Source organism: Molothrus aeneus, chromosome 3 (genome assembly GCF_037042795.1).
Source record: "Molothrus aeneus isolate 106 chromosome 3, BPBGC_Maene_1.0, whole genome shotgun sequence".
In the NCBI taxonomy this organism is placed as follows: domain Eukaryota; kingdom Metazoa; phylum Chordata; class Aves; order Passeriformes; family Icteridae; genus Molothrus; species Molothrus aeneus.
This window is the reverse complement of record NC_089648.1, coordinates 72,416,464-72,440,550: the sequence shown is the minus strand read 5'-3', so window position 1 is coordinate 72,440,550 and position 24,087 is coordinate 72,416,464. Positions and strand designations below refer to the sequence as shown.

The 24,087-nt window shown below is 37.4% G+C and overlaps 1 protein-coding gene across 2 annotated transcripts in view; it reads right to left on the bottom strand.

The window, feature by feature from the left end:
- The window catches only part of LDAH (lipid droplet associated hydrolase), a 117,590-nt gene that overhangs the window by 60,496 nt on the left and 33,007 nt on the right, over positions 1-24,087 (bottom strand). For both annotated transcript variants that reach the window (XM_066547163.1, XM_066547164.1), the window contains 2 exons: positions 20,364-20,498; positions 4,588-4,757 (listed from right to left, as the gene is read on the bottom strand). In XM_066547163.1, the coding sequence (XP_066403260.1) occupies positions 4,588-4,757; positions 20,364-20,498 (305 nt within the window). The remainder of the gene's footprint in view (positions 1-4,587; positions 4,758-20,363; positions 20,499-24,087) is intronic.

Genomic DNA, 24,087 nt, shown 5'->3' with positions numbered 1-24,087 from the left:
TTTATTACTCCCTCTCTCAATAGATATTTCTATAATACTTGTCTATTTTATGCGGTCTCACTGTACTTTTCAAAACATCTGAGATAAGCTTACTGTTGAAAAGGAGCATTCAAGGTGGTTAAAAATATGCTTTGCCAAGCATATTTTATAATAGACAGTGAGACCATCGGAAGTTAATTCACCAAGACAACAGCTATATAAACTGACTTTGTTTAAAGTACCATGACATCTAATTTAGGTAATCAACAGTGGAATCAGATGCTATTATATCAAATGAAACTTTCAAATATGGAATAAAAATTTATATTCCTTTTTCTCTCATGATATATTTCTCTCAGTTATATTTTCATCTTTTCTCTCTTTCCATAAAACACAAGAACTTCTAGTCACAACCTGCTACATTGCTATCCTTTCAGATGATGTTTTCTGTAATGGTGACACCATGAGTATTGGATGACATATTTAGGTTCTAATCATAGCAAAACAGAAACTGAACGACTGTCACTGCTTTCATATATTCTTTCCCCCTTCCTTTAATCCTGCTGAAAAGATTCCCTACGATCTCAAAGGTCAGACATGCTTAGTAGTTCCTGTACTGTTAAAAAAATCTCCCTCCTTCAATCTCACAATCTCACAGATCCTGTAGATTTCCAGTAGTTCCAGAGTAAAGAACTTTGTTTTCTTGTTGAAGTACCCATATTTAAAAACATGGTTGTTTTCTCTTTCCTAACATTATGAAAGTGCTTCCCATACTCACAATCAAGTGTTCAGTAACTGAAACTAAATAATCAGTATGTGCACAGAAATGATGTGTCAGGGTTTCCAATTTAGAAATGTGTTTTATGCACAACTATTCCAAGTTCTGTGGTTTTAGCTATCATTTATGAAATCAACAAATTCCAGCAATACCCAATATTTCTTCACACCACTGAGACACAGTAGCAATGCATGGGTTTGATTTACATATTACAGAAATTTAATTTTCTTAATTTGATAAAACTCAGAGGTTTTAAACTCATCCTCTTCAATGAGTTTTACAGGAAGAGCAATATTTATATTGTACTCACCAACAAGAGTTAATTTACTACCACAAAGGTGTTAGCATTTCAAAAGCATCACTGCAAATGAAAGAGTAATGCTGTAAGAGATTGAATTTCACTAGCAAGGAAACTTGTCAATCTTTGATTAAATTAATGATTAAACGGAGTGTTTTAGGAAACACTCAGTAGTGTTGCCAGTAAAATGCAAGGAAATTCTCCAAGTAAGGATTTCCATTTTAGAATAGAATGCGTGGAGGATGTAGCATATTTATGGGTCAGATGCATGTTCCAACAACTGAGAAAATAATTTTGTCACTGAGCTTCATTTTTCAGTTCTGTTGTCTGAATAAAGAGTGAAGAAGATTATGAGGTTAAGAGCAAGTATCAAGGAATCAAGGAAGCTGTACATTACTGCAGTTTTCCATCTTCACAAAGTGAGGCTGATTTTTTTCCTTCCAAGTGCCAAAATTTTTTAGCAGTCTGGCAAAATCTGGATGCTCTACTTCCCACGGAGAGGTGAATGTTCTTAAGACTTGAAGCCCACCATGACAACTGGAAAGTGTTTGTGGTTACTCGTGAGCCAGAAAACAGAGCAGCCAGGAATTATTCTGCAGCTTTTCACTGAACAGGAGGGCATGGGATGGTCTGTGCTCACATAGATGAGTCTCCTGCCTCCAAAGAGGATGCCAGCATCCAAACTAACTACTGGGAATGGTCCTGGACCTCAGCCAAGCCCAGAACCATGCAAGAGTGCTACTGGGAGTTGCTGCTTCCTTTGGGCCAGAAAGTCACTTAAAGACAAGTTTAAAGCATCACTGTCCCAGTGCTAAAATCTGTGCCATAGCCCTGCTTAGTTACAAGTATGGATGTAACATGTGTGCCCTTCTCTACTAATCAGACTTGGTTAAAGGCACCAACCTAAGAATAAGTTTGTGTTAATGGGTCTCCTGAAGGAACACTCAATGGAAGCCTCCCTGAGAGTCAATGGGAAAATAGGGATGGGCTCCAAAACTGAATTAATGCTGGAATAAATTGGCAATTCCTATTTCATTTCTCTTAATTAAAGAGGAAAGCATTATTTCACACAAGTTTAAGGAAAAAAATGCAGTACTCCATTTAGCTGCAGAACACAGGGGCCATAGATAGCAGCAGCATTCAGGTTCAAAGAAGGTCAATAAAGCTGGTAAAGAGTCTAGATGACAAGTCTTATGGAAAGTGACTGAAGGAGCTGGGTTTTTTAGTTTGGAGAAGAGGAAGCTCAGGGGAGACCTCTACAACTGAAAGAATGCTGCAGTGACATGGGTGTCAGTCTCTTTTGCCCTGTCTCAAGGGAAAACATATGAGGAAATGGCATAAGGGAGATTCAGATTAGTTATTAGAAATTGGTTTTGCACTGAATGAGTGGTTAGGCATTGAAATAAATTGCCCTGGGAGGTAGTGGAGGCACTGTCTATGGAAGTGTTGAAAAGGCATACTGGGTAAGGCACCTGGGGATATGGGTTAGGGATGAATATGGTGGTCCTGGGTTGATGACTGGACTTGATCTTGAAAGTCTCTTCCAACCCTGATGATTCTGTAATTCTGTGAAAATTGACAGCTGGAGAGGAACCAAGGAGGAGAGAGAAGGGGGATGTACTTTCTCCTTTTGATGCATGCTTAGGGAGGAACAATCTAGTCTATAAGTGGTTGGACTACAGAAGAGCTTTAAATTGTGAAACAAAAATGTCTTCAGTGAAGCGGGGTCAGGCACTGGAACAGACTGCACAGGGAAGTGGTTGAATCACCATCCTGGAAGTATTCCAGAAACACGTGGATGTGGCACTGTGGGGACATGGTTTAGTGCTGAACACAGCAGTGCTGCATTGACAACTGCACTCAATGACCTTAGAGATCTTTCCCAAACTTAACAATTCTATGATGCTGTGATTCTAAATATCAAATCTGCTAAACATACATTCCAAATATAAATGTTTACTGGATTATTTGAATAAAAAATACAACAAATTAACCTCCAGCTCAGAATAATAAATTGTAAATAATGAAAGGCTCTTTGCAAAGCAGAGAATTTAAAGACCAAACCCAAAATTCATATAATGAAAAAATATCACCAAGAACTACACAAATATAAAATCAAATGATCTAGCTACTAAAATACACATGTGCTCAAAATCTTGTGGGAATCAAATATTCCAGTAAAAATAAAGGGAGAGATGGAAACACAAGTTTCTTATTATCACACTTCATATGTTATAAAACCTAAGAGTTAACTTATTTTTGGCAAAGGGACAAAGATTGCACAATACTCTCTGGCTTACACAAATATTTTCTATTGTTGAATGCATCTTAAATGTAGCTTGCCATATATTAACTTTATGCACACCATGCACCATGAGGTCTAAGAGGGTCCCAAAGATCCCTACATTTCAAAATACTGACAAAAAGCTGCCAGCATCTGGTGAGCCAGGTGTAAAAATGCTACTCAACAATTTTTAGTTTAATTGAAAGTAGATAAAATCACTTGAGCAATAAAGACTAAAGATTTTGACTCCTAAAAAGTTGGCATGTTTGGACAAATTAATGCACATATTTTCTAAAATGCTCCTTTCTGAAAATATAATTTCTCTTGTTTAAAAATATTCTTGTTTACAATCACAAAGTGAAATATGCCTGTTATTATTATATGTCAGTTTATCCTCATGTTTCTCATTTTTAGTTCCTTTTACCTTTAAAGGAAGAAGTTAATGGTGGAATTGGTTATGAAGCAGTGGATATGCATATATTAACCACATACATTACATATATTAACCACATGCATATATTAACCCCAGACTTCATGTCACCACTAACATGGAACTTCCTTCCACTGAAGATTTTATAAAGTAAAGGAGGAAACAATCATTTAGTAAGAGTGAATGTTTAAGAATAAAAACTCCCTATTCTCCATTTATCAGCCACTAACAGACAGTTAGTACTGAGCACAGTTTGCCATTTACAGAGGGCAAGGATATGGTCCTGCTTCAGCCTTCTTACTGCTTCACAGGGACAAAGGAAAATGTTCAGATATACAGAACATGCAGTTACAGCTCTTACTCTCATTGAGTTACACAAACCAAGACTGAATTGCAGAAGCAGTGATATTTGTATTAAATTTTAAAATCAATGTCTTTCATAATTTATGTTACTATTCATTCCTATACATTTTCCCATGTCTAACCAGCAATCAGTTTGCCTCAAGATATGAGATCACTATAAAAATCACAACCAGTCTTAATTTTTGGTGTAACACATAATGCAATTGCCAAACATCTAGTGATTTGCTTATAAATCAATTAAAAATGAGAACAAGGAAGTCATAAATATGTATTTATTTGTTATTAGGATGTTTGTTACTTTATATGTTACTAGGATCAAGCCTTTTTTTTGTTTGTTTGTTTATTTGTGTATAACAGAATCGAGTTTCGACAGGAAATACATGGCATTAGCCATAGGCTGACCACGTGTACTGCTTTGCTAATAAAGCAACTCCCACTCCAGAAGGTTCATGTACCTGAAGTTCTGATGCTCGTTTCATCATCTCCAGGGTGATGTAGCAACCAATAGAATGAGCAATCAGTACCAGCTTTATATCTTTTGATACATTCTTTTTGAGGAAGTTCAGCTTATGCTCTACTTGTCCGTTAAGTCCAAAAACATCCTCTAGCTCCTTAATATCTGTGTCTGAAACATAAAAGAAAAGAAGTCTTTTGGTTCAGTGAATAAAATTTCAGGCATGTCTTTTTTTTTTTTTTTTGCCCCTCTTCTTTGTAGAACACTGAAATAAAAACATGTATTAATTTTAAAAAATCCAAATAAACCAAACACAAAAAAAAAAACCAAAAAAGCCCTCACCAGACCTAAAAATTTAATTTTCAATTACCACTACTGGAAAATACTGACTGATAAGTCACATGCACAGGATGTAAAGCCTTATGTGTAGCGTGGGAACCACCACAAGATATGTAAACACATGGAGATTTCATAGCACATCATCCACTATTTTAATCTCCTTCATTCAGAACAAAACCAAACTCATGGCATTGGATCAGCTTAAATCAATCCAACTTTACATTGAGAGATCAGGACCTACAACAGCAATACTGTCCAGGTATGAGTCCCTCCCCACAGAAGACAAGCTACCATATATGTCATCATGCACTAGCAACCTTCAGTTATTCAAAATATCCTGTATTAAAGATGCACAAAAATGTCCCAGGGAATGAGGAAAAAGAGAAAATGCCTATGTGTCAACACAGAACACTAGCACCTACATAAAATATCCCTGTTAAAGCAGATTCTTTTCATTGTCAATTCAGCTGCAAAGAGGAAAATCAAGTTAGAGCTTCATGGTTCTAGATTACTGTACAATTTCATTCCTGCTTTGCCATGGACCTTCTAAAGGAGCTTGGGCAATCCCTCATGATGAGAATTTGGCTGCTTGCTTCCTGGCAAGTCAACAAGACAAATTGAACTGGTGTCTGTAAAAATATACAGCAATTCAGGCATCTTTAACTTGCTTACTACAAGGGTGACATGCATCTGAAGTTCCCCCGTCTAAGGGGGTTCACAGCTCTTTCATCTGCTAGAAAAGTGCTTTACCCACTAAACTAAACGCTAAGTTAAGGATACACCACTCCAGTTTATGCCGGACTACTCTACCAACATGACTGTAAGAAGAAATACAAAAAAAGAGTTATAGAAAAGAGACAAAAAGAATGAGGGAATGAATGCCCTAGCTTATCTAGACAAGATGGAGTGGTACTAACATCACTTAATCTCTTAAATCTGTGCTATTATCTCAGGATTCAGTTTCATACTACAGATTAAACCTCTGATCTTTTATGCTCCTTACAGGCTGACTAGCAGTGCAGTTTTAGCCTGAAGTAAGCTAAACCTCCTAGCAGCATAGTTTGGACACACAGTGGGGACCAGCAAGTTACTGAGCCATGGTCCTACAGACGGCTCCTAGGCTTCTGGCAAAAGCCACCCACCTCTAACAACTCAGGAGCAGCTAACAGAGTGCACACACAGCCCTAACTGGCCCAGTAAGGTGTTTAACTTCCCACTTGGTGTCTTCTGAGCTCTGCAACAGTCCCCTGTGTGAAAAATAAATGTGCAAGAAAATGTCCATCAGGCAAAGACATTGTAAAGATAAATACATTAAAAAGACTGAAATGCATTGAAAAACTACTGTACAAGAAAGTCAGAATCGTAGTTCTGTTTCAGATTGTTCTGCACCTGCTTGAGGAAAGAGGTAACTATGAGTTAACTGCCTATGACTGTGAACAGGATTTATCAAAGTATGGTTGTCAGTGCTTTAATTCATACACAGTAAATTTCATGGCAACTGGACAGTAACCTCAAATACTAAAGATTACTAACACTGCTGTAGTGAAGTTATTGGGAGGTTGACAGAACTAACTGGTAGCCCAAGTGGGCTGGCACTACATCACCTTTTTGATCATCTGTAGGAAACATACCCTTTAGAAGCAAAATAATTGCTCAAGATGGATGTTTTCTGAGTTTAAATAATTACCATCAAAGTCCCAACAAAGTTGTTCTTCAGTTAAACTAGTATTTCTGCTAAAACTACCGATGCTCATATCCCAGCATAATTTAGAGCAATTTACTCAAAACAAAAAAGGGTTTACCAAAATACACCCAAGGAATGCAAAATTAGATGAGAAGTGATGCTTTGTTTATTAGGCTTTCTTCATGTAATGGAAAACAAAGAGTTTGTTCTATTTTCCAAAACCCTAAATAAAAGCCTAAGGCAAAAACACTGTTTTTAAATTTAGTTTCTACTTTTAGCAAAAGCTGCCTTTCCTACATGAAATTACACAGCAGCTCAGCCTCATGCAGGAATTGGTGGTCTACATCCCAAGTCTAATTACAGGTATACGTAACACAAAAAACACCAGCATAGTAGAAACATGATGGCCCACTGGATAAAGCAACAAGAGAAAGAATAAGTTATATTAAGTATATATATATATTTCAACACAAATTGCAATATATATGTGTTGGTAACATATATAGTGTTGAGTAATCATTGTTTCATTTGCTATAATTTCTGTATTGTTTCACTCAGGCCCTGCCATCTCAGTTTATCAGCACATCTTTTAATGCTTTACATTTGATTTCAATTATTGAAAATAAGTGTTTTCAGCTTATTTTCCAGTTAAAGCAAGGGAGATGAGGTAAAGTAGGTGTATGAATCTTGTAGAGAACTTTTCATGGTTCATAAGACCCCAAAAACCAAGGAGGAAACAAGACAAATTTTTATTTGTATTATTCAGTCTCACGAGGTTAATGGCTTTTCCGTATACGAATTCAGCATCTGCTAAAAGAACTGCTGAAGACTGCTGCCATGAAATTAATAAATAGCACAGCAGAGACAGTGTAAGCCCATCTCAATCCTTTCCAAGTTTAGATTAACTATGTTAGACAAATACAGTTAATTAGCTAAGACATTACATACCTAATTTAATGTTTATTTACCTAATAACTAGCAGTGTAGGCATCCTGGCCAACATATCGAAAGCTATTGGCCTGTTCAGAACAGTTGTGTTGCCAGAACAAGAACCCTGAGGAAGGACATGGCTGGGGATTCAGAATAAAGTGAAAACAATGGCTTTTGCCTCCTTGCTTTTGGCCAGACTTGAGAACACTCAATTCAAGCCTGTGCACCAGTGTTTCCTTAAGGGAGCTAGGGAGAGTTGAGGCTGCAGAAGCGATTTTTAATTGGATGGATGGGTCAGTTGTGACTGATGATGATCATGGACACTCATTCTACTGTGGGCCAAATCACCCCCAGTGCAGCCCTCCTCACACACTCAGAGCAAAGATGCTCTGATTCCCTTGGCTACTGGCCTGTGTTGCACACACAGAGAACCCCTCTGAGACTGCCAGTGAGTCCTGACAGCTGACTCCAGAGAACTGTTTCAGCTGTTTAATACAACCTTTCCTTTTCTTCTGAAATAGTGGTTTATTGCCAAACCCAATCACCTTGGAACTATTCCTAGAGAAGCCTCACTGGGGAATGAGCATGCAGTGTGGGGTCTGGTAATCCTCATGCAGAACTCTCATCGTGGACCAACTCCACACTCCTCAGGTGAAGCTGCAGTATTTCATAACCATGAAATACTGAAATAGACATCCTATTTGACATCTGGACAAACATAAAATTGCCCACGCCTCGTGTCACTTCATGTTTCCCCAACACAAATGCTACACTTCTAATAGTCCAAAATGTGCAAGAGCTGGGCTGCATCACAAGTTGGAAAGATTTATTTATTTATTTTACAGAATAAAATCGCCCAGGGATTATCCAAAATCAACATGAATTTCTTGGGTGGAGAAGCTTAAATGGGTTCTTTGTGTAAGCAAACAGACTTGCACAAACACACTGGCAGTCAGCACTCCAATGGCTCGACATCAAAGAAGAGACCAGAGTGACTTCACCTCAGGTGTGGAATACATGCCATGGCTGAAGGAGAGCGCATTTAAGCAGTTTTCAGATAGTAGAAATTATACGACTTGTACCTTATGCTACAAACACCCCATCTGGGCCAAGACATGATTTTAAGACTTTATTTATAGGTGTATTAAAAGAAATACTGTATTTCTTTATTTTTTTTGGCAAAGCGTTAATTTTCTGATGTGCCTTTGGAAAAACAAATGCACCATCACTTGAATGAATGTCTTTTTCTAACCTCTGCTAAAACTACAGGTAGAAAACAATGATAGATTAAAATAAACTGTTTGCTCTAAGAATAGTAAACAAGTTAATCTTGCTAGGAAAGAGGACTTTGGTTTTCAGGGAAATAACAGAGAATTGTGTTTGCTTGTTTTTCTGCTGTGTGTGCAAGGGAAATTCTTACGCAGAAAAAAAGTGTAGCAGTTTTATGAGCAGACTTGAGGCTGCCAATTCATAAAAGTTAGCCTTTCATTAAAAAGTCTGCTGAATCATAGACTTTTTTTTACTGGAAGATTCAAAAAGATACCAGAGGTCTGACTTTCTAACAGGACCTTCAAATCTCTGCACATCTTTGCACTTCCCAAATTTCACAATTTTACATGTCCAAACTCTGAACTGCCCTGGTCACAACAGGTGACTGAGTATTTGAGCTCAGTATATATGGACACTTGTCTACTTGCCATGGAGTGCCTTTGAAGTATGTCCCAAGATCAGCTCATAAACAAGACCTCCGAATTACTCCTGAACAAGTAAAGAACCATGAGGAAAGGTGACCTGCAATTACACATAATGAAGGAAAGTGAAGTAAAAACCACTGGTCTACCTGCACTGTATCTTCCTCTTCCATGGACCATTGACTCTAAGAAATGGTAGCAGGATATCTAAGGACAAACTTCAGTCAATCACTTCTATAAACTCATGTGGTTAAGAATTTTCAGAACTGGACCTTTTGCAGGGAAAGGACAATTGTCTGGAGACTGAACTAATGGGGTAGTTCAGGGACATATAAATTCCTCTGCATCTCCACCAAATACCCAAGTAAAACCAACATATTGGGTCAGGTGTTTTAGACTTTACATACCACCTATTTTTTTCCACCACAAACACATAGAGACTGGTGGGAGCAGCAGTAGTTTTGACTGAATAATCTGTGTTTAGATGAAGTATCACCAGGAAAGTTTTTCTCTTTTCCTTTATGTAGTAAGAGGCAGAAACTGTAACTGAATTACTTAGATTAGCTGTTAAAATGGTGTGCATAATATGAAGTCTAATTCTGGAAATTAAATAAATAATTTGAATGCTTTTTTTCTTCATAGCAAAAGACCATAATTCCTCAAAACTGAACCATGCCATTTGAAAGTGTTAAAATAGAACTGTAAGCTTAAAAATTGAGACTTAATGTTTGTGGGTCTAGTATGGGCATCCCCTAAAGATATATTGCTCAAAGCCTGACTGTTTCATTTTCACTTGATTAGTGAACCATGGATAATTTGTATCAGCAAGCAATAAAATGCCAAAGAAATAGGATGGAAACCCTGAAAGAATGTTAAATAAATATTGAAGAACTCCTCCTGACACTAAGAACCAGGTCTTAAAGCATTGTGTTTTAGATTAACCCTTAGACCTTAGTCTGGCCCTAGCACCCTCAGGAACTGTTCATGCAATTTTTAAGATAAACACACCACTCATTAGTGTTTATTAGAGCAATTACTTTTTGTAAAGGTATCCTCCACAAATAAATTACCATTTACTCAAGACACTGAAGTGGTCATATGTAATACTTTCTTTACTAGAAAAATAACAGGGCCTTATTATACAAATTGAACTATTGATTTCCTTTGCTTTCTACACACCTATTGCTGGGACACTTGTTTAACACCTAATATGTTTTTCAAAGGAAGCTGTATTATAATTAAATTAGTACAGGAGTAGTCTGACAGAATGAACTAATAAACATGACAACTACTGAACCCCAGATTTTTATTAAAAGCATACAGGAGCACTCTGAACTTTTAAAATTATCTCTTAAAAATTTATTTTATTTTACATTTCCAGTCTTGCTCCCCTCTGTTCAGAGTAACTATTATCAAGTAATTATGAAATAACAGTACAAACTTTGAAGCAGAATTTTGTTGGTTGTCCCCAGTGCAAGGCAAACACCATTAAGAAGTGTTTTATTATGCAGTTCCACGCCAATCAACATCTCCATTCCAAGCACTTTAATGAGCATAAAGCAAATGTTATATGGGTGATTTACATAATGTATAGGGTAAAGTTTTCTATATTTGAATGACTGCACTTTATAGTCAGTAAGCTGAATAACTGCAGGAAGCGAAATCTGTAAGAATTCTCAGCATTGTATTATGAAGAGAGAAAACAAACAGTAAAACAAACTTACAAAAAACCCCACACTTTGCAGGGTACAAGCTAGAGACCCATCCCTGTATAGGAGCAGATCTGAATTTCCAACATAAAATGACCTCAAGGAGCAAAAAGCAAAAAGGTCTGAGTCCCTGGGAAGGTGATTGTCCATGCTATATTTCTTGTTTCTGAAGCCAAGGGCAAGGCTGTGCCAATGCCCCCCACTCACCCACACAAACAACACCGCACACTTCAACACAACTTGCTTTTATACAGATTAACAATGGAAGAAAACCAGAAGAATGATGTTCTGCACACCACCAAGAATGGGGAGGTGTAGCAGAGATTGTACGGAAAGGACAGTAGAAACTGTGTACTGAAGCGAACAAAAATAGATGAGTATCACTTCACAGGCATTGATTCCATTGGTTATGACAAATGAGGTGCTGCACCACAGTAGGCAAGTCCAACAGTCACACCTATTGAAAACAGCACTTCAAAACTTTGGGAAGTTTAAACAGATACAAATAGAGAAAGAAGGACTGAGAGCAAACAAGGGAGAGACACAGTTTAGAGCAGAGTAGGACAGCTGGCCAAGGAAGACAACCCATGTTATTTCACAGACAGGAAATAAAAAGAATTATTTTCAAAGTAAGAGAAAATGGGAAGGTGCACACCATGATGTTAAGAGAAAGAAAAGGGAAAAAGCAGGGAGTTAAGAGGGGCAGTCATAAAACAGCCCAAGTTACAATACAGAATCTGTAGTTCACAGTGATTGGACAGATTGATGGGTGACATTTTCTGAAGTGTTTGATGCTTCTACTGAATTCAAGCTGTAACTTTTAATTTGCTAGGCCAGCCGCAATTTTTCTTGAAAATCTATCCCAAAATTTTATTCATTAGTGTGGTATCAGCCAAGACTGACATGTTCAATTAAGTATGACTCTTCAGAATAATACTAAAATAACAGTAATGCACTTCCTGTTTCACCAGCTCCTATAATAGGCATCAGGATGGCAGCCAATAAACTTAGTCTTTTTCTTTGCCCTTGTGAATATTCATCTTGGATGACACTGTTTCAATAGAAGTATAAAGAGAAGTGTAGGTTTCTATGTTCATTTGTCCATAGAAATGTTAAATTTAATATTGTAAATTATGTAGCAACAACATCCTTTTTAAGGAGTAAATTATCTACTTAGGCAAGTATAACATTTTTCCATCTTTCACCTGTATCCCTCAAAACTGATAGATTATAAGAACCCTTCAGAATTATTATCTTCTATTCCCTACTGCAGTAAACTGGTAGCACAGAACTGACTGCAAAGAGCTGTCAAAAACTGCAAAAATATCAGTTTATGGCAGCAGAGAACATGACCCCCTGCTAGCAGTGCTGAGGGCTGTAGCACAGCACATCTGCAAAATATTCTGCAATGCAGTGCCACCTCACAGGACTCAGTCAACACTCCCAATGCTACCTGCCTTGAAAAGCTTTGTAATCTCTGCCTGGGCTCCTCTTCACACAAAGGAGTGGGACCTGACAGCAGAGGGAACCAACCATGGCTCAGTGACTCCCAGCACTGATGCCCACTGGCAAAAGAAAAACAGACAAAACAGCCCCTGCAAAAGTCTGAATTTATGAAAATCAATGGTAAAATTCGGCAGAGCAAATAGAATTTCACCTTGTACTTTGTATAAATGTAGCAGGTTTCTTTATCAGTTGCTGATGCTTTAAGTAACCATTTGCATATGCTGTTCAGTGCAAATTTTGTATCTTTGGGGAAGAAACACATTTTTGTGAAATGACTGCTTTAAATTCTGATTTTTATCTTTTCTTCTCCAGTGTTCTGTTACACTGTTTAACATTTAATTCTCTGTTACCAAGATAGCAGTTTCCTTTTAACCTTCCTGAAGAAAATGCTGAAGGTTTCTTTCTTAGCCACCCATCTGAAATGCCCAGCATACAACCATGGCAACCTGCCCAAGGTACTGCTGTGATGGCTTTATTCTACTTGGAGTTTTACCTGATAGGTGAAATAGAGACTCAAGCGCCACCAGTACAAAACTGAGTACTTAAAGGGGCTACAAGCAAGATAGAGAGGGACATGCCCTTTTTACAAGGGCATGAAGTGATAGGAGAAAGAAAAATGGCTTTAAATTGGAAGAGGGTACGTTTAGTTCAGGTATAAGGAAGAAATTCTGTACTGTGAGTTGTGGATGTCCCTTCCCTCAAGGACAGGCTGGACTGGGCTTTGAGCAGCCTTATCTCATGGAAGGGGATGAATAAGGGATTTTTGGTGTTCATTTGCACATGTGAGAGGTCCTTCATGGAAAGTAAATCAGTTCACCACAAGCAGTTCTGGAGTCACGGTTGTAAAAAGTCTGGTTTCCTCACTCATTTACATTAGCAGACATTGAAGCAACAGCTCAATACAAACATTTTGAAACTGCCTGAGGCTTTACAGTGTAATTTACATAATAAGACATTACCTGAGTTTTACCTGCACTCTAGACATAAACAGCTCCAAATATGCTTAAGTACTTTCATACTGAAGTGTATTTAGGAACACTGATATTACCCTCTTTGTGATTAACTGAAAAAATCCCCCAAATCACGTAAACCATAGCATGGAAGGAAGCAGCAGCAGGCTCAGCAATAATATGCTTGAAACCATAGTTCTGTTCTAAAAAAAGTGCCAATGAAAGTGCCAAAGAATTTTAATTATCTACAATGTTTAACCCAATGGGGAATTACTTGGCAAACAAGTAGTCACCTGACCACACCAAGTAATTCAATAACTGTAGTAAATTAGGTTATTTTTATATATTTATTAATTGACAAAACCTCAAATTCAGCCTTTAGAAAGGTAAGAATATGTCTATCTTAAAAGAAAGACAGTAGTGCCACGTGGTATCAAAACTAGAAGAAAGAAAAACTTCATCCAGCAAGCAGCAATGAGACACTCATTCAATCTGAATCCACAGTACCACATAATTTTGTTCTTTATCATTTCTTCAAGCACTCTGCCTCTACTCAGATCTTACAAATTTAAGATACCCTAGAGGTAACAGTAATTCATTACTGATTATTTAAGAATGAGGCCATTTGCAGTCACTTCTTCTGCCCACTCTGCCTTACAGTTTCCTGTATTTTCCTGAGATGCATACATTGCTCCTCAAAGGAAGGGAAATTCCTAAAACTGAAACAAAACCAGAAAGGGTCCATGTTCCAAACCTGATTATTTTTTAGAATCTGTAATGATGATGTGCATTACTGATAGTTTCTCACTCTTACAACTGTAGATCACTATCAATTAAAAATAAAAATGTCATTAAACCTTGGACTGATCCCATCAAGATCTGCACCACTTGTTGCAAGTTTTGTGGGTATCAAAATTAAATCAGAAGTCTCTAATATAAATTAGAATTGCTAAATTAAACTATTGATCAGCTTTCCTTCCTGCAGCCAACCTGTGAAGTGAATAAACTTTTTGACTCAACTACAAAAACAAATCCAGGCCTCTTACACCTTCAGACATAATGATTATTCCCTGCTGTGGGGTTACTTTGTTGCCATTCTGTTAGCAGATGCAAGAATATCTTTCAAATTGAGTTGTGTTAAAAGATGCCTAAGTATTCTCCCTGGCGAAAATAACCTGATCATCTAAATATTGTGGGTTTTTTTTTCAAATTACATTAGGTTTTTACTTTCTCTTTAACAGTATGGTAAACATTTAAGCAAGCTACTCTAAAACATCATAGCACTGCTCATCCCAGGGAACTGTGACCTGACTTCAGACAGATACCAGAAGATGGAACTGTTACCTTTTGACCAGGTAGAACATTCTTGAGCACTTCCACCCCCCCAATAAAAGCCACCTGCTTCTAAACAGAAATGCTGGTATCAAATCAGAACATACCTATGTCATGGGATGAAATGCACAAAATAACCCATAAACAATTTCAAAGCCTACATCCAAAGTTTCCTGGAATGCAGTAAAGACATTGCGCTCTCTAATGGATGAATTCTTGCCTTTTTTTTTTTTTTTAAACAACTTGTTTTCTGGATAAAGATCCAGAAGATTGTATCAGTTTTCAAAAATCTTTAAAAACAGAATTATATATTTCTTATTTGTAGGTATGGATAAAAAATTCTCGTTCTTTTAACCAAGGAATTAGTTGAAGATACTAGAATGGATTAAAAAGCTTTCCACATAGACATTTTTTAATAATATTTCAATAGATATTATGTCAACAGACTTAGTGGAAAACCCTGAAAGAAATAGAAGAATGCAGAGAACCCATTTTTCATATAGACATAAGAAATGTAAAGACAAAGTCCTATTCCTTGTAATGTCAGCAACAATTAGTCACTACTCCATCAAACTCAATGGGATATACATTGTGGTATCAAAATGAGCTTAATAGTGTTTAATTATCTTTATAATTAAATACATGGCTGCTAAGGTATGATAATATAAACAGTTAAAATTGTTAACATTTTGAATGGTCAGAAAAGAAAACAACAGAGCAACTTAGAAATACTTCATATATGGCAAAATTTTAATTTTCTTAGTTTTGATTTTGAATGGAACAAGACTTTTAAACACATGCTTAAAATTAAGCAGGACTGATAAAGTCAATGCCAAATGCCAAGATATCACTCTAAGGATGTATTTGCATAATTATGGGCATGATTATGGGACCTCCATGAATAATTAACTGAATGTGGTTTAAAGGAAAGTAACTGGAGTAGTGCAGCATCCCTAGGGCTGCTTACTTTTCGCACATCTAGATTTCAAGCATTCCAGTGGGTTCATAAGATGAACTGACCATTTGTTTCCTTAAAATAGACACTTAGTATTAAAGCCATACAGTAAAATTCAGATCTTACCAGGTTAAGACAAAAACCTCAACATTTAAATGGCTCCTAATAACTTTTACACATGCACACGCGCTTCCTTCCTTAGGCTGCCTTTTCCAAGAAAGGAATAAGGTTTCTGGGCAGCAGCAGTTGCTGGATCACGAGGGGCAGCAGGACTGCACTGCAGGGACAGTTCCTGTCCCATCCTGTGACAATAGCCAGTCCTTCTGTGCACACCCTGACCTGGGGTCCCTCACTGCTGACAAATACCACGTGAGGAGCTCCATGTGATTCATCCGTGCCAAGGCCAGCTCTGTGAACAGGAACCTTCCCCTCTCTATACATTAAAAAACAACACTTGGTATGAAATAGTTGTGAAACCAGCATAATTCTAGGGTGATGGCATGCTCAAAACTTGGGTTTTTTATTGTATCTACAGTGTGATACCACTACACTGGGAGACATTGTGTCATATAAATCTGCATTACAGTTAAGCAGAATTTTAATGTATTCTAGGCCATAAACATGACTGCAGAGTTTTCTGCATCTGTAATACAGAAATATAACTGACTAAACCTCAAAGGAACTTACATTAAAGATAATTCATCTTTCAATGACTCTCAGATATTTTAATTGATATGCCTAGGAAGCAGAAAATGTTGCTGAAATAGAAATTAATGTGAATTAAATGTATGTAACATCAATTAAATATGTATATGCATAAGCTTAAAGTATGTACGTGAAATGCCAGCCCAGCTGCCTTCCTACTGCTTTTCTCCCATATAGATGAATATGCCAGACATAAATGCTTTCTAAACACATCTATCACTGAATACCTCAGTGTGGCCACATATCTGCTGTTATAACTAATCATACAGGGCTGAAGCATAGATAAGGATTTGCAGGTCAAAAAACTTCTGAGTACAACAGAGATTAATTCTGAGGTGTTTTTGTACTGACCAAAGAAACTGCCAGTATCTCTGATCCACCTGATTCAGCAATGTAGGTATTTTCCCTCATCAGAAATTGCTAAAAACATCTATTCTACTTAAAATAAATGAGTCACAAGCCAGCAAAAACTACCAAATGCATACAGAGTCCCTGTGTCCATGTAACTTCTGTCCCTGGAAATGTTTAAGACCAGGCTGGATGGAGCTGTGAGCAACCTGGTCTAGCAGAAGGTGTCTGTGTCCATGGCAGGGGGGCTGTAACTAAATGACATTTAAGCTCCCTTCCAACCCAGGCCATTCTATAATTCTGTGATACACAACAAGGAAAAGTCCCTATTTTTAGGAACCCAAGTTCTTGGAACACCAAACTTCCATGACCTCTTCCTCTCCTGTTTGCAGCAGTGCAGACCACAATCCCACTCCTTGCCAGCGCCACACATCACGGTGGCACAACATCTCCAAGGGCACTGCAGCAAATGCTTACACAGAAGTGTTATTGGAAAAGTATTCTTAGTTACTATTCATTCCCCTTAGCAAGTGGAAAGCAGCTAAAGTGCCAACTGCATCTGATCAGCCAGATCACAGTTTGGGAATCATGGTCCTAAATAACTCATAACCTCTTCTTACAGAACACCACACTCTTTGTCTTGCTCAGGCTACTATTTTGGGCTCTTTCCTGCCAGCAAAGCATATCATGATGGTAAAAACTTCTGACTCATATCTGCTAATCATGCCCACACTTCTATCTGTCATTTGGTGGACAACTAGCCAACAATTAACAAGATTATTAACTTGCTGAAGTATTAATTCAATTTTACCCAAAAAATTTCAGTCATTTTTTCTGGATTTATACCACTTGAGCTAGAGGCAGATTCTCACTCATAGCCAATTCTGCAGTTTCATTAGAAGCCAGAGGGCTGCAAAAGCAAACTCCATTCAGATGAATTATAACAACAGCCAAGAAGCAATATATCAAATAAATTTAAGTTACATACCACTTCCAATTTTTCCTGTAACACTAGAATTTATTTCTTTTTATGCACAACTTAATTTGAGTTCAAAACTTCACACTGATGGTACATTAACATTTCAGGTTCACATAATCAATGCCTTCACAGATAATTTATTATTCCTTCACCACTTCTCTGCTTTTCCCATACTGTTTCTTAGGATGTAATTCAGTTTCAAAATGGTCTGAAGGCCCTACTCCCCCTGTGTAAAGAGCAAGCAGTGGAAACACTCTTTTGATGGACTAGAAATCAATCATTACCTATCTTTTTTCACCAAGAACCATAAACTAAGGCTAGTTTAGCAGATTTTAAGGACACACTATTATCTTCTACAGTCCATAGAACATTGAAGATCTAACTACAAATTTATTTTGTAAATTGACTATTAAGAATGCCACTCAAAATTTCCTGTCATTCAGAAGGAAAAACATGCCTTGCTGATTTGACTGTGTCTAACTCAATACTCATCCATATTGTTTACCAAGTTCTAGAGATTTATCTTGAATATTATTTATCATTTGACCAAATATGGTATCATTAAGTAATGAATGCTGACTAGCTACTAATTAGGTATATGACATTTTAATACATCAATTGTGCCTCTTTAGTTGACTAAGATATGAATCACAGGATTCCATATTTCTGTAGCACTTGGCAAACACAGACTATTAGGCAAATAAATTAATAATTTATTTCTGATTTAATTTTTCTTACTCTCAGTCTCACTTTCCTACCAAAAGTAGTTTATTGGCAGTCCTAAGGACAAACAAAAGCATGCCTTCCATCTTCTTGAAGGACATTGAGGCATTGGAGTTTGTCCAGAGAAAGGCAATGAGCTGGGGAAGGGTCTGAAGCACAAATTTGCTGAGGAGCAGCTTAGGGACCAGGGGGTGTTCAGCTTGGAAAAAAGAAGTTCAGGGAGGACCTTGTGGCTGTCTACAGCTACCTGAAAAGAGGGTGTAGCCAAGCAGGCAGGGGTTGGTCTCTAAGGGATACAACAGGAGAAAACAACCTCAAGTTGTGCCAAGAAAGGTTCAGGTTGGACACCAGGAAAAATTTCTTCACTGAGAGTGGTTAAGCATTGGAACAGGCTGCCCAGGGAAGTGGTGGAGTCACCAACCTTGGAAGTGTTCAAAAAACAAGCAGATGTGGCACATGATATGGTTTAGTGGGTATGGTGGCATTTGGTTGCCTTGATCTTTTCCAAATGTAATGATCCCAAGATTCTACACTTCTGTGTGAAATGTTCTATTTCTTATTTCTCATCCAGCCACAGCAGATGTACACAGAATTAGACCACTTTAAAACATTGCTATGTATGTACACCTGCTGTCTATGCATAAGTTTTATGCTAATTTTAAATAAAATAAGAGAACTAGAAAATTGTTCTCCTTTTTGTAATTTTGCCTACACCTAAGGATTGATGTTGGCCTGTTTTATGTTCACAGTAGTGTTCAAAACAAATGTCTTTTTAAAAGCTGAGGAGGAGGATAAGGACTTTGAAACTGAGGTATAACTTCTGTATTGTATTCAATGAGTAAAATTAAGTTTCAAATAGTTTTGCACAGTGGATTGATTGCTGGGAGCAGAATTACAGCAGAGAAATGTTCAATTAATGGTGTGTGCCTCTGTGGAGCAGGGCTTGCAAGAGTTCTCTGAAAAGAAGGATATCATACAGAAGTAGAAATGAAGGGTGTAGCTTTGTTCAGTTTCCAAATTGCTAAGTGATATCCCTCCAGTCAATTAGGAAGTAGTCTGTGATTGATGGCTGCAGTTGGAAAACTTACTTTAGTCTTCATTAGACTTCCAAAATGTACTTGAACTTAATCTTATCAGGCATATTATTCCTTTGTAGTTTGCTACATTTAAGACCCCTTTACAGGGCAGCATAATTCACAAGTCAAGTGCACAATTTAAATGCCTGCACACTCTAAATCAGTGGTCTCCAAAGTGGGGTGTCAGCACAGTGTGATATAGGAAGAAAATATCAGAAATGCTGATTTATGCTACGCCACTGTAGCTTGACCAAGTCCAGAGGACTTCCAACATCAATCAGCTTTCAGGACTTCCAACATCAATCAGTATTCACTGCAGGTTCCCCCATCTAACCATGCTTGGAGCACCATCTCTTGCTGCAGATCTGCATGTCAAAAGACTCTTAACAGATACACAAGCAATCTCTCCCCTGCAAACATCCCATACTCTAGTCTCAGAAAGACTTGCTTCCAGGTAATTCACTGATTTAGTACAGCTCTTTTTAAATTCTGAGATAATTAAATATCTTCTAACGTACTCAATCTCTGAACTGGACATTTAATTAAAAAATGTACTTTTCTATCTACTCTTCTCAACATAAACACATTCTAGACCTTCTTCACTGTAATGTGTCTCTAACAACTGCCAACAGTAAACTCTCTTATTCTCTTAACAGCACATATTTGTCTGGCAAATCTAATTTACTTAAAATACTTCACTAACTTCTCTTCTCATACAACTGAAAATTGTTCTGTGGATATACAATGGAGACATTTAAAACTCATGTCAATCTGTTTTCAATAAGCACAAGTTTTGCCACTGAAACTGGAAGGGTATAAACAACTGTATGCACAGGTTACAATATTGTACCTTCTATCATTTCCATCCCATTCGGAGGTTTACAGTGTCCAGCATGGCTCACAACCCAGACAGGATACTGCTGGTTCAGTCCACAATAAAGGGCCTGTATAAAGGTCCTGTAATAACCTGCCAGTCCTGGGTTACCTGCCAAAAAACAAAACATAGAAGCACAGTCAATAATAACCTTCCAACAGCAAGCAATCTGCTTCAAAACAAACTAAACAGCATTACACAGCAATTTGCTAATTTATTTTCTCTAGTACATTTCCAGTTTTCATTTCCCCAATGTTATGTTCATTTCCCCTATGCTATTCAACTTGTTTAATTCCAGTGACCAATGGCACTCATGGGAAGCATTTTACAGAATTGCTTCGAAATTGCAAAACCTAAAATTGAAGTCCAACACAAGTGAAAACATCTTTTTCCATCAGAGGTCAACCAGCTTGCTTATCTATCCCATCCAGTTACAGGAATGTGAAACTAAAACATCACAAAGTCTACAGTATGTATCACGTGATCCAGATGCCTGCTCTCCAAATATCTCAGTGTTACCACTTCAAAATAGGTATGTGGCATTGTTACTATACAAAAAGGCTGTCCTGACCCTAAAAGAAATGATGATTTTATCTTAAACACATTGGACCAAATAAATATTTTCCTGCTTGCAACTTCATTTTCTATCTGTCCCTTTTTATACCAGTGGAGAAGCTCTTTCCTTTTCAACTCTTCTGCTCTAGAACCATGGGATAACCTGTCCTCCCTCCTGGTGTCCCAGCAGCTTTTGAGGACTTCTCATAAAAGGCTGGTATCTGAATGGCCATGGCTTGCCCTGGGAATTCAGACCACCCTACTCTAAAATCCACTGTTAAACACAGAGAAGATCAACAGTCATATACCACTGCTGAAGTGGAAACTGAAATACTGTCCCAAAGATAAAAGTACATCTATGAAAGGGATCTCTGGATTGCCAAACAAAACTCTATACTGTGCTCCTCCTTTTTTCTTTCTCGTTTGGATATCACTAGTGATGTAAATTGGAGAGGAAATTCATATGAAGACAAAGCAGAACTTTTCTAATTTCCATATGATGCATAAAATTTCCACACAGACATCAGAACATTAAATTCATATTTATTTATTTATTTATTTATTGGTTTTCCAGAGTAGTTACACTGATTTTTTATTATTGTTTAGACACCAGCAAAGTTCACCATCATGGCTTGGATTGCTCAGTTATGTGTCTTTCAACTCCCACATCAGGCAATTCTTAGTTTGGGTATCATCAACAGCAAAAGGCAGCATGAGCAGTATTGTGTCAAAAGGCTGTCATTTTTTAAGACAACAACATTCCAAAATAACACCAGTGCATTACAAAACAAAAAAGCCTTCATTCAAATTCTGTCAACTCCTCTATATCCATCTCATTGTAATAACAGAGGCTGAGCTGTGAAAGTATTGATAGTGACAGAGAAGGATTAGACCTATAATCAAATTAGTACCTGTGAAAACGGTGTATGGAAATAAAAACAAGGGTTATTCCACTTCTCTTTCTGTGGGTGTTTTCATATTTTCTTGTTTTACTTCCACCCTTTTGCTGTTCAGGTAGCACACAGTAAGTTCACGGCTGTCTCAAGAGGTTCCCTGAGCCCAGTGCCACCGAGGCACCCAGAGCCACCTGGAGCAGAGCCACGTGCACGGGAGGTGGTACCGCAGCTTACCCTGGGATGATGCACGAGCACAGGAAGGGAGCCTTTCCCTCTAGGTAATGTATCTCACACACTTCACCCCTCACTTGCAAGTACTAAGTGTCTCTGGGGGGTTTTAAATCTTAATAAAACTAGTGATCTTAGACAAACATTATTTTTACCGGACTACACAGATGTGGGGGAAAAAAAAATCCTCAACCCCAAAACATCACAATCAGTTATTATGTATTTCTAAGCATCTCTTTGTAAGCTTGCCATTAAAGGAGACTTTTAAAAAAAGAAACTGTTGTTTTGTAAAAACTCTAGAACACAATCAAATTTGTGCAAGTTGATTTCCAGGAAAACAATTTAAAATTCAAAAGGTTCACATATCCATACAATTGAATCACACTTTCATACATCAAAAATATATAACATGAAGGGCCCCAGAGACAATAAAACATAATCTTGACATCATTTGTCAAGTTCCTTGGATTGATGATACACAAAGGAAATCTGTCTTTCAGCAAGGCAGAAGAAAAAAGTAGCAGCAATCCAAAATCAATTGTGTCTTTTGTAGTACAAATGATCATAATGTTTTGCATTATGTTTAATCCTGGAATATAACACTATTAGGAGTTTTGAGATAAAGGAATCACAAAATTAATCTCAATCATAGCATTTTTTCTTTACACTTTTCTCTCCTTTAATAATGCAGAACAAGGATGGGGAGAAATGACAGCAGCTTAGATATCTTGGTGCTCCTTTCCATCATCAGCAGGTGAACCTAAGACGTAAAATCTGCTCAGGATTTGGTCATCAGCTGAAGAACAGTGAAGCTTTGCATCAAATATTATACAAAGCCTAAGAAAATCTAATACTTCTTTCAGGGAAAGGAGACTTTTATCCTGTGATAATTTGGTGTGTTTTTTAGGCAGGTAAAAGAGAAAATCCATAAATGCAAAAGAAACCCCAATCCTCATAAGCGTCTGCTCCTGGTAAGAGATATCTGAGAGATCTGACCTGTTAGAACTGCTACTGGCATTTCAAAATGCCTTGAAGGGGTATGAATGAGAACTGCTGGCACACAGGGGAATGAAAATCAACCAGAATTTTAATAGCAAAAATTTCTGCAGAAAATTTCTACAGCAAAAATCACCATGTGCAAAACAGCTATAAATTTATTCTTTATTGAACTTGCAATTCCAATGGAGTTATTCCAGATTTGCAATGACCTAAGTAAATGCAGATTAATAGTCCCTGCTCTTGAAAGCTGGCCTCTACAATATTTATGACTGAATAATGTTTATCTCATATGTCTTCAAAGTAATTTTGTATGTTCTTGATTGAGCTGCTGTCAAAATACTTTATGAGAGGAAACAAAAAAAAACCTGGACTGATTAAGATTTTCTTCATATAACAGAGTAATAGTAACAGCTAATAGAAATAACTGGGACTTAATACGTACAGCAGTCTGTGATCAATAACGTTTTAGGCTGATCTTTGCAACTGGACTGTGTTCAATTAAATTATTTTATTTTATAGATAAAGAACTACCAGGTCAATCACAAGGGCACCCAGGCAGTGCTCATTTGTGCTTTAGAAGGATTTCCCAGTACAGTAAACCAGAACTGCCTATGCTCTATCACTCAGCAACTAAGTGTCAAAAAATGGAAACCATAAGTAAATGCAGTGTTAACCCTCATGGTTTGAAGGTTACTCCAGTTATTTGAATACCCCATCAATCCTAGACACCTCAGGGCAGCTGAATCATTCATGCATGCCAATAAATCTCAAATTGCAGTCATCTGAAGCATGAAGCACATCTTAAGCAGTTACTCTCAACTGTGCTTAATTTTCAACAGCATTTATGTTGTTTCAGAAGTCTTTTAAACAATAGCTGTAAATGGTGACCATAATAGAAAAAGAATCAAGACTGTAATACACTGAGGATTTGTCTAATTTGCAAAAGATTTCCAAGCACTTCATGGAAAGACTGTGTCAAATGGACAACTTATACAGTGAATGAGAACAGCAGGACTACTTTA